The sequence below is a fragment of the Stegodyphus dumicola genome, chromosome 7 (assembly GCF_044657685.1).
Source record: "Stegodyphus dumicola isolate Sdum_Otavi_A_Nest chromosome 7, ASM4465768v1".
Classification (NCBI taxonomy): domain Eukaryota; kingdom Metazoa; phylum Arthropoda; class Arachnida; order Araneae; family Eresidae; genus Stegodyphus; species Stegodyphus dumicola.
This window is the reverse complement of record NC_140774.1, coordinates 124,051,504-124,064,028: the sequence shown is the minus strand read 5'-3', so window position 1 is coordinate 124,064,028 and position 12,525 is coordinate 124,051,504. Positions and strand designations below refer to the sequence as shown.

Genomic DNA, 12,525 nt, shown 5'->3' with positions numbered 1-12,525 from the left:
CATCAATAAAATTGGCTTCTATTTCTACCGTCCATGATCTTACTACTCCAGCCATCGCCAACCTGGAAATTACCTGTGATTCTTCAGAAGTAGAACTTTCATGTGATTGATTGATCTCTACCCGGGACAGAGCTGCAGACGAAACATTTTCGGCAAAGTTTCCTAAAATCGCACATAGCCGGTACATCCTTTCCGTAGCTAGGTGAAACTTCTCCTCCATTAGTGCTGTTTCTTGTTAATTTCATATCCTCCCATTTAAACCAATGCTACCAGAATCTTGTTTCTCAGAAAAGTCCTGGCTGGCAGGGATCGTCCCTAGATGTAATAAACCTCTTTAAGCATTTTAATAAATTTTTAGTTTTTAAAACTGAAATAATGAATTTAATGGATATTTGAAACGAATTTTCAATGCAGATGCATAATTTAACTATAATAGATTAAGATTTAATAATTATTAACTTGTGTTGTAACTTGTTAATTTAATAATGCCTGTTGCACTGTCTTTATAATTAAAGATTTAAAACTAGAACTCTAATCTGGGATGCTATTCAATCAGTTGCAGATATGAAGAAATATGTATAGTGCACATACTAACAGTACCTTATTATATATAACATTTCAAAATCGAAAACAAGAAACTTTTTATTATTGAACGTCAAGCTACATCTGCTGAAGTATGTGCTGTCTTGGTCTCATGGAAGATTTGTAAGACTTCTGGACTCATTCTTTTGATACTAGAATATTAAACCAATCCCTCCTATTTTGGTGATGCACATCGCTTTTATTAAAGGCTTATTGAATATTTTAAATAGCTCCTGATTGGACTCTATTGTTGATGATGATGGGAATCAGAAGTGTGGTAAACATGAGGCCTGTCAACTAATTGTTATTGCAATAGCTAAAAACAATAGCTAAAATTACAGCTGGAGAAGGTTATATGTATTCTCTGAAGGCCAACATCAGGTTCCTCTAATTCTGATACCTGACTTTTTATTAGTTTACAAGGGAAAATAGTAAGACAGTTTTCAGTCCAGTCTTATGTATGTATGCATTCATACATATATATTATATCTGGAAATATACATAATATCACTATTTGCAGTATAGCTAATAAATCTTGACAAAATATTATGAAAGCAGGAAATTTCATATATATAAAGTAGGTAATTTTTTATCTCCTATTCTATTTAGCCATTTGGAAAAATTTACATTGTACTGTTCATGTCTCGGAAGTTGCCTTAGTGTGTGTGATATGTACTATTTACTTACAGCTGTACAATTGTATATATATATATGTGTGTGTGTGTGTGTATATATATACATATATATAATATATACTAAATACAAAAAGAAAGAAATTTAGAACAAATACCGAAAATTGAAATTCAGATAAATAAATTAATTAAAAAAAATATTATATATGCAGAATTAGAATTCTACAAATGTTGAAAGAAAAATTAAAATAAAAACATAAGCAGAAAAAAAGGGGGGACATGAAAGAAGAGGAGAATCCAGTTAACTCAGATATCTCCGCATCAGTCGTCAGGAGGAGGATAAATCGAAATCGATTACAATTCCTTTTCTGTAAAAAAATCATTCAGTGTATCCTGCTTCTGATGACGTAATGGCGTAATACTGATTAATTTTCAGATGATACATTTTAGATTCATATATTAGTATTTTTAAGACAGGAAGGGGATGCAGTGAAATTAAAATGAGGAATAAAAATATTGCCAAATTAAAGTTAATAGTTTTCTTTTATGTTTTATAGCTTATACACACAAACACACAAATATGTATATATAATATATATAGAGATTTTTGCATGTATACAGGCTCATAATGAATTGAATGCCCATAGAACTGATAATAGCTTGATAAAATTTACCAAAAGAAACACTTCACAGTTCTGGAACTTTCCACAAAAATACTCGTATAGCTCTTCTTAATATCACAGAGCATAATGGATAATTACATTTCAAACTACTAAAAGTGCATCTATAGAGAAAAGCTGATGCGGAGATATCTCAGTACTCCAAAGTCAAATATGAATTAAGAAACTGACGCTCTGTCTGTTCTTGTACAGTTTTTCGTCAGCTGCCAAGAAATCTGTAGTATTTTCCACTTCTCAAAATTACTGGAAGACATATGAGGGCCGGATACAGTTAGAGATACATATGGTGATCAATTGCAATAACAATTACAGCTATAAAGGAACCTGACAACATGGTTGCCAAGTTTGGTGACAGTTAGCAATTTCTTGCCAAAATTGGTGATAAACTTAGTCGCCGAAACCAGCATTAGCTTGGTGATAGCTTGCCAATTTAGTGAGACAGCTATTTACCTCAATGTTAAATAGATTTGCCCCTGTAATCTTATTTTTCCTGCAGAGCTTTGTCTCTCAAGCATTTCATGTTACAAAAATATTACAATTTCACATACAATTTCACTAAAATCATTTACATATTTAGAAACATTTTAACAATATGTAAGATAAATATGTAAATCAACTTTATAATTCAATTTAACAATAGGCTTTTAATTTCAGTATTTCCTCTCTATATTTTAAAAATTGCAATAACGTTCCTGGATTGCATCATTTCTAGATCAATTCATGATACATGGCTTGCATTACGCTGGTGATGCATTGGGAACATGCAGCTAATTGGGAACTTGAACTCGAGATTTTGAGAACTGAAACATTTCTAACCTAAACCAAAACCTTCCTCTTGGTGATCTTCAATACTATATAAATGCTCACTTCGCTTCTACCTTTGTTGCTGCTTAAACATTATTTTGCTGTGCTCTGTTTCTGTTGCAACAGTATCATGTAAGTTTTCTGGAAATGACACAATTAGAGTGCCAAGTGAACTGTGGCCACAGATGTCAATTTAAATAAAAATGGAATTTAATCTGCCTCAATAAGTTTCTTAGATATTACAAACACAACATATAAGCATGCTATGCATTCCTCTTCAATGCGCCATTTACATGCTTCATCATCAGAATTTCTGCGCTTCTACATCTCAGTATTCCTACATCAGTACTTCTAAAATTTGTTTTTATTACATACACACACACACATATATATACAGTATAATTAAAAAAATTTTAACACTGAAATATCCCAGTATTATTTATCATGAAATATCATGAAATATCCCAGTATTATTTATCATGCTGAAAATTTAATCAATCATAGACAAAATAGTAAGAAATTTTGAACCAGAACCACAAAGACATAAAAGAAATGAAATTTAAAACCAGTAAAATCCATAAATCTTCCAATTAAAAATGTTGAAAAACCCATCAGCTCAGTGTTTTTAAACCAGAAGAAATCTTGAAAACAACAGAAATACATAAAAATACATATAATAGGAAAAGACATACAATTAAAATGTGATTGACGTGTTATCAAGAGGAGGGACACAAGATTCAATTGAATCCCTCATCTCAGAAAAACTCTTGTGTTTCTATTCATTCAAAATTAGCTGATGAACCATTTTAAATTATTTAATTATAACGGTTTATATGAAAATTCTGAATGCCTCCTCTACACTGTCCCCCTCCTTCACATGAAATAAAAATACTAGTAAGAAGAAGAATCTCTTGATAGTCAGTTTTAGTACATACTTTTTAATTTTAGTAATTTGATTAAAAATTGTATTTGCTTCGAGATGATGGTCACAAAAACAAATTTAAATGAAAAATTCAATGCCTAATAAAGTAAAAGTAAAATACATACTATTTGTTAATATTAAAATTAAAATTAAAACGTAATCATTAGCAAAATATATTAAAATTAACGGAGAAACAAATTTTGACTTAACTATTAGAAGAACAAAGGACAGCAATTCAAAAAGAAAAAGGTGATGCTAGTGGTTGTCCGTTTGGTGCTATTGGCGATGAAAAGTTTGAAACCTCCCAAAAGGTTTATTTAGAATATTAAGAAATTTTTTATTTTTTAATTTTAGAGCATTAAAGTAATGCAAGTAAGAGAAGGAAAAAAAAAAAAAAAGAAAAGAAAAAGAAAAAGAAACAAATGGTTAGAGAAGAATGAAACTTTCATACCATGGCCTTATCATGATGACTTAGAATAGAATAGCCCCTCTGTTAATAATAGTATGTCAAGAGAAGTTGTACAGTAGTTATATACGAGGGCTATTCAAAAAGTAAGGAACGTTTTCATCTGACATTGCTAGGCGCTCGCCGATCACATATATTTTGGTGTCTGCGTGCTCGGCATCTCAGTCGGCGTCCAGCCATCACAACGGGAACATTTCCACGCTGCCCGTTTTTTTTTTTTTTTTTTTTTTTTATTCAAATTTAAAATGTGCACTACTACAATTGAAAATCTCGCTAGTTGTGAGGTGCAGTCTGTGATACGGTTTTTTGTTGTGTTTTGGGATAGGAATGTGCTTCTGCTTGATTTTCTCAAACGTGGTGCTACAATAAACTCTGAGCAGTACTGTCAAACTTTGCGCAACCTTAGGAGAGCAGTTCAAAACAAGCGCCGAGGAAAGTTGTCCAAAATTTTGTTTTTGCACAACAATGCCCGACCCCACATGGCAAACCGCACTCCAGAACTCTTTAATTCATTTATGTGGGAGGTATTCCCCTCATCCGCCCTATAGTCCCAATCTTACACCTAGTGATTTTCACTTGTTCCAAGAATGAAGAACTGGCTGGCAACACAGCGCTTTGACAACAACAAGGAGCTGCAGGTATGTTCATCAACTGAGAACCCTTTCTGAGTGGCTGAGATCGCAGGCGACAGAATTCTATTTCGAAGGAATTTCAGAGCTTGTCCACTGCTATGATAAGTGCCTCAATTTGTTTGGTGACTATGTAGAAAAGTAGAATTTTAGTCGCTCTTTCTGATGTATATAATATTTTTTTTCTCTTGTACTAAGTTTCTTTTTAATTCCAAAACGTTCCTTACTTTCTGAATATCCTACGTATTTACAAATTACACTTTAAATCTTTCTAAAACATCCTTCTTTATCCTTCTGTTATTTGAGCTTTCAGATAAAAAATCCATTACCTTAAAAAAAGTTTATGGGATGTAGACTTGAGCTTTTTTAAGTAGAATATTAATGAAATTAATTGGAATTTAATTTTCTTGTAAAATATTAGTAAGAAGAATTTCTTGCTGTTGTTTTTCAGCTTCGGTGCATACGTTTGAATTCTGGCAATTTGATTAAAAATTGTAAAAATTGTATTTGATTAACTTTTTTAGAGATGTTGGTATTCCAATATAGGGATTTTACTGGTTTTAGATTTCATTTCTGTTATGTCTTTGTGGTTTTGGTTCTAAATTTCTTACTATTTTGTCTATCTCTCTCTCACTATATATATTTATATATGTATAATTTAAGTAAATAAATTGCTACTTTACAGGATACTAAAACAAATCTCAGTTTTTTTTTGGGGGGGGGGGCGGTTTAACCTAAAACTGCTGATTACAGGAAGGTAGTGAGATTTTTTTTTTTGAAAAGAAGTGTTATCAAATACAATTAAGGTCATATTCTTTGTCATATTTGATTAAGCAAATATGCAAAAAGATGAAACAATTAACATTTGTAAGGTCCCTCACTTGAAATTCTAAGTTAATGTTGGAAGTGAGGAACATAGGAACTGATAAGCGAATAATCGCTAGAGTTCGAAGACAGGAAACAACAAGAGAGAAGGGTAAATAACCCTTTATTATTTCTATAAGATTTAACAAAACTCCGCCTGGAAGTGAATAAATAAAGTCCGCACTTTGGACTTGAACTTAAAAGACTAATAATTAAACTAAAACTAAGATTAACTAACTAAGTATAGCCAAAGCTATCAAGGTTCAATGAGAGTTGGCCCCTTAACTTATTTTACTACGAAGCTTAGCAAGGGCCTGAGTACGGCCGAGCGTATAACAGCTTTGAGAGAGAGAGCGGCCAAAAAGGCAGACGCGTGTAGTTCAGAAACTCTGATTCTCTCTCTGTCTCAGTAAGTAACTTGGTGGTTTAAATACCACTCCTTCTCATTAAATATTCAGCAAATTCCAAAACTACGTTCTGGCCGGAAGTAGTAAGTTGAAGTTAAGAATTTGGCAGGAAAAGAACTTTAACTTAAAATTTAACTGTTAATAAAATTAACATAATTCTTACACATTGAAAAAATAAAATTTTGACTATTACTTTTAAGGAAACTGCTTGTGCAATTTTTAGAAAAAAATTATATTTAGTCTTAATTTGAGGCATAGGATTAAATTATGTAAAAATAAGTTGGTATATCTGAAAAAGTCTTATTTTTTATTTAAACACACCTGTTAATGCAGTGTTATATATAAATATACTATACTATACTATACTATATATACATGTATGTATTTATAGATTTTAATTGTTAATATTGATTTTCCACTAGAACAGCATTTCTTAAACTGTGAGTCGCAACCCCCTTGGGGGTGGCGGGACCTGCGGCAGGGGATCAAGAAAAAATTTAGCAGTTTTGCTACTTCTTATTATAATAATTTTACGATTACCAAATATTTTTACACAATGTATCTGAAAACAGATAAAGATAAGACAATATAGACAAAGAAAAAAGGAAAACATTTTGACGCATTCTTTTTATAATAGAAACGTTCATTTTACTTGTTTTGCAAGCAATGCTGTCATTTCGTCTATTACTTATTTAAAATATTCACATTGTTCTATGTCTTAAAATTGAAATTAAAGTTAATGACCTAAAACTGCAATAGTATATTACAGTAAAAGTGAAAAAAATTGACAGTTTCACACACACGTGGGTCAGATTTGTGCAATGCTTATGGGGTCCCACAAAATTTTTGTAAATATTATGGGGTCCTGGGGGTTGTGAAAGAATCTCAGTTGTAAAAAGGGGCCCCTACTGAAAAAAGTTTAAGAAACCCTGCCCTAGAAAATTAAAATTTATATTTATAATATGACAGGGTTCGTATGGTCCTTAATAGTCCTTAAAAGTCCTTAAGTTTTTTGGAATCGATTTTTGGTCCTTAAAAATCCTTAATTTTGCCTAAAATCGTCAGAAGGTCCTTAATTTTTAATCATCTGAAATTTCTGACTGTTTTTACAACTGCCATTTTGAGTGTGAATTATCATTTTGGAGGAATATTTTTGGCAATTCTCTGACAAATATCATTATCTTTTGAATGGGTGAATGCGTTCATGGGCTATAATTTGTTCCCATTTTTAATATAAAGGGTGGAATAGAGTTTATAAGCAAGTATGAAACATAAAGCATTCGAAATTATTTCATTTTTTCTAGTGAAGAGCTCTTAAACAACTTTTCGCTTTTGGGGATGTGAATTCTTTTATTAAATTGCTCTAAATTTGGCGACTTATCAACATTGGCGATTTTAAGATCAGTTTCTATAGAAAATTTTTAATTCCGAGATCTGGGAATTTTTCGACGAATTTTCTGAAACATTGTAACATTGATAAGTTTCATTAAAATAATGGTAATATATTGTAATTACATTTAAGAAATAACATTAAAATAAAGCAGTTTTATTTTTTGCTCTTGTATTATAAAGTTCCATTTTGGCCACTTTTTATACAATATTTTGAATCTGAAAAATAAGCAAGGTATAATGCTATAAAGCACAATTTATGAAACGGTTCTTAGCAAAAGGAAAATAGCTATGTAATTAATTAAAAATTTCTTTTTAATTTTTTCCTGGTAAGAGTTTCCTCATGTAATTGTCTCAGAATATGCGTCAGTTTTCTCTATAAAATTAATTTTACACATTTTTTATCCAATTTTTTAAAAAATATTTCTGGCTTTTTGCTGTTACCGAATTGGCAGGGGTAATTTTTCTTTAGGATTTTAGGCATTGCAGCTTGGAAAGTTTAGAAAGATTTGAAGGCAAGATTTATTGACTCACTTTCTGGGAGATTCCAGAAAAATGTGGCAAAATGAAAAATGTCTCCTTGGTATTAATACATAATTTCTTACTTTTTGGAGAACATCTGGAAGAGCAATAAAAACATAATAGTTGAATGTTTTAGTTCTGATACTAGAATCTTTTTCTTAACATTTTTATCTTCCCTTTATTTTCTTTATATTTCACTAGACACAAGCATAAAATATCAAAAATGCTTCTAATCTTATCATATGGACAGGCAATTATAGAAAATAATTTTTTTATTAATAAAGAAATTGAAAACTGACAATTTAAACGATTCATCTAATATGTCTTAATGCATCATACACACTAAATTGTGCTGCTTGGTGCCTTTGTAAATTTTGCTTCCAATGCCTGTTCTAAATTCTAAAAGTTTTGACATTTCTAGATTTTGTTGCTCGATGTGTGAATAAATTCAAAAGCTCTGTAACCAGACCTTACCATATATATTTCATATTTCTTCTGAATGTTCCTATTACTATACAATTAGCAGCTTTCTCTGTACATTCTAAATGCATTTAGTATTTTTAGAATAACAGAAATCTTTAATTAAGTGCAAAAACTCTGAAATGAAAAGGAAACGTGGAAGAAAAAAAACTGAATACATTAAGAGAAAGAAAAATTATTCTTCAAAGATATGTACAGATATTAATATGTAAATTACCTAGTTGTTTACAATTTCAACCTTTACTATAATTTCCCATTTCTATTTTCTCACCAGAATGCAAATTGCTTAAACAGTTATTAAACTGAGGTTTTTGGAGTGTAAGACAAGAATGTGTTTTTGACCTCCACTTGCTCCCTGCGTTAGTTCCTGCCCGCCCTGATAATTTGCAATTATTCGTCTTTACATTACCACTTACGACATTTGAATTTGTTATGACAATAGAGTTACTGAGTCAGCTTAAAATGAAATTAAATTGTATAGTCATTGATGACTAGTCCATATTTTTAGTTTGCATTTGATTCTTCTTGTTTAATTACACCACCATGAGCTGTAATTGATTTTTTTAGCATAAGAACATGCTTTATATTCTTCTTCTTAAATAAGAAGCTTATTTAAATCTTTGTAGTTACTTTCAGATATAGCAATAATTTGCTTCACATCTGTCCAGAGGGTTTTGGACTATTTAACTTTTACCAGATCAAGTAAACCCTCATAGGTACATTTTGGAGACGTTGACAGGTTAAGAGATACAAAATGTAGAAACTAGTGAGAACACTGTCTTGCGTATTGAGTTCTAACTGTTAGAAAAGATGCTTAAAAGAAGAGAAGGAAATTGATATAAATTAGCCAAAATGTCTGGGAAGGCTTCAACTTAAAAGACGCATAAATATCTTGTTGAGTGTTGTTGTAGCTTTTAATGTGTAATTATCCTAATATCATTTAAGAATCAAAGCCATAAATTACATGTATTTTAAACTGTGAAATTTTATTAGATTTTGATTTAATAAGGCTTTTTTAACAAATACTGTTAAAAAATAAATAAAATTTAATAGTGGCCATGTAAATCCATAATGACTAAGGTTATCTGATGCCCAATTTAATTACGTATAACTAACTGGTTACCTTTAAAGATTATCTCTGAATTTTAAAGCGAGTTATTGCCTTTCATTAACCCTTATCATGGCCACAAGATAAAACACAAAAATGTAAAAATTCATGTAAAACCTATTCTTCGCATCTAGTGAGACTTAAAATAATGCAAAATAACTTGTCACCTCTGGTGCTTTAGTGGATTATTAGGACCTTAAACTATATTAACTGAGTTACAATCTCTACAAGAAGCTGCCTGGAACTCTACAAGAAGCTACGACACTAACTACATCAGACAGACCTCAGCTAACTTTCAAAATTGTGAACCGTGCTTACATCAGGCCTTAAGGTTTGTTCTGATCATCAGGTCTCACCTAGGCAACCAGGAGCGGCGACAACAGCCAGCCTTTTGTTTTGAATCATGCTGATTGTGATTTTACTTCTCACTTTAACCTATGCCACTTAACATAAAATCTACTTACTATTTACTAAACTCATAGAGTGTGCAAGTATGTGACAAAATGAGACATTAAAAAAAATCAAAGCTAACTGTAACTAAAAGCTAAATAAAATGTCACTTATCTTTCAAATATGTCCAGTTAGTATGAGTAAAATATTTAATGATAGATTTCATAAACTTTATTTTATTCTCAAACTTACTAATAATTATATTTAATACTAATGCATCCTACTTATGGATCTATTTTATTTTTAGGATGGTATTCCAAAAGTGAAGTTCAGCATAGATAATATTTTAATTGAATTTATTCATTTCCCATTTGCTTATAGGTCCTTAATTTTTTCATGAATGGTCCTTAAAAGTCCTTAAAAGTACTTAATTTCTGTGTGCAGAAATGTGTACAAACCCTGTATGAGCAGCATTAATACTAGAATTTGACTTTGAAAAGTCCATTTTTATCTTTTTATTTAATGAGTTAACTCATTCTCATTCTTTCTGTGTATACATATATGTATGTGAGTGTCTGTGTGTGTTCCAGTCCATCCCCTTTTAGACATAAAGTTTGCAAAATAAATTATGTAGGTTGGCCATCTAGAATAGAAGATAAATACAGAATTAGCTAAGCTTTATTATAATCAAATAAAGCAAACCTTTGCTTCGTTTCAGGAGAGGGCAGTGTACATATAACCTTAAATCATTTTTATGACTAATGAGATGTTTGATTTGCTTTTGTTTAGCATTTGTAATTCCTACATTTAATTTCTTTAACCATTTTAGGTTATGTGATTAAATTATACTATAGCTGGTTTTCACTCTTTTGTTACAGCATGAATTGACCAAATTAAAAACACAAATAAATCTTCTCCCCCCCCCCATCAACTGAGAACCCTTCCTGTAATAGATAAATTAGCATTAAATTGTTAAATTATTTGGTGTTATAAAAGTTTTTTTTTTTTTTTTTTTAATAGATACATCATTCTTGCTTTTGCTGCATGCTTACGACATGGTCTAATACCAAATCTTTTGGACAGAGGTGTTTGTGCTAGATTTAATTGCAGGGATGCTGTCTGGTGGTGGTTGCAATCAATTCAAGAATATGTGAAAATTGTTCCTAATGGACATAATATTCTAAAAGACAAAGTATCTAGGCTATTCCCCTCTGATGATTCTCCACCTCAACCTCCAGGAAAATATGTAGGTGAAAAATATGTTTCCATCTTTAAATTTTTATGTATTTTTTTCTGTTATATAAGCATAAAAATCTAAAGGTGCATCATAAAATTTTAATAACTGTTACAAATATCAATTGAAAATCATTGTGATATAATAAAATGAATAGATTTTAGATGTTGTAAAGAGATACTGTGAAAACTCCAAAAATTAAAATTGAAGACATGTTTATTTAAATCAATAATTACTATTTTTTTAAAGTCTATTTAAAAAGTATGTAGAAATATTTATTATAAATAAATGCATGTCTTAAAGAATATGAATGAAATATTGTAAATGAATATTTAAATTAGATTAAATACAGAATAGAGCTGTTTGGAGCAATTTTGCAGTGCCTGAGAATTATATAATTGACAAGACTGAAAAATAACATAGTTGTTCTTGAGCTCAATTTTGAAAAAAAATAAGTCTTAAAATAGATTTCTTGAAAATGTTTTTGGTTAAACTTACTTTTAATAAATGAGAAATTAAATGTAAAAAAAAAAAAGTTTAAAAAGGTATGTGAATATATGTGTGCATGTGTTCATGTTCTTGTGAAAATAACTGATTTTGAAAATTCCTGGAAAATTTTTAACAGTATGGAAAGATAAGTTTACTATTTCCTTGCCTGTTGTTCCATTCTTCCTCTCCTTCCTACTCTCCATTCTTTACTCCTTTATTGTTTGAAAATCTAATAATAAAGGCAAAGTCATTGCCAATTCTTCCGATTTAGGTGGACGATTCCCGGTTTCTGACTGTACTTCCATCAACCCAATTTACAGCATATTTCTCCTACCTTTTATTCTTAAAATTTCTCAGGATTTTTATGTAGCTTAGCCTCTCCTCTTAAAATGATGACTAAGCATTTCTCCTAATTGGCCAGTAATTACATACAGCGAAGGATAAGGTAATAATAGATTAGTGGCTTAGAGCAGTGACTCCAGCACAGAAAGAAGTTAACACTTAGTTATTTGCACCCCCCCCCCCAAAAAAAAAATTTTTTTTTTGGCATCTGAAAGCATTTTTATTTTCTCTATGTTACGTATAAAATTAAACCAAAATTATTTCTTAGTGGGATATGAATATATTCTATGATTAGTGGGATTGAAACTATTATGTTTAGACAGAACTTCTGCTGCCTAAGAAGTGCTTTCCTATTTCCTGAGTTAAACCCGTAATGGGAATGGTGTTAAAAGCATGAAAGTATTCTTGCAGTAGGAGAATGGTGATGAGAAAGGAAGAAGAGGCCACATTTTCCTATAGAAACATGTCTGAATCATGAAAAGAAAACTGTAGATCTTATGCAAGATCTCATTTATCTTAGGAAGCTGAAAAAATATAAAGGTTAAAAATTTCTCATTTTAGAGAGTCTTAGAAATAGAACTGTTC

At 30.7% G+C, this 12,525-nt stretch overlaps 1 protein-coding gene across 4 annotated transcripts in view; it reads left to right on the top strand.

Moving 5' to 3' along the window:
• The window catches only part of LOC118201712 (glycogen debranching enzyme), a 155,497-nt gene that overhangs the window by 119,114 nt on the left and 23,858 nt on the right, over positions 1–12,525 (top strand). For all 4 annotated transcript variants that reach the window (XM_085820784.1, XM_035373860.2, XM_035373859.2 and 1 more), the window contains exon 21: positions 10,896–11,121. In XM_085820784.1, the coding sequence (XP_085676910.1) occupies positions 10,896–11,121 (226 nt within the window). The remainder of the gene's footprint in view (positions 1–10,895; positions 11,122–12,525) is intronic.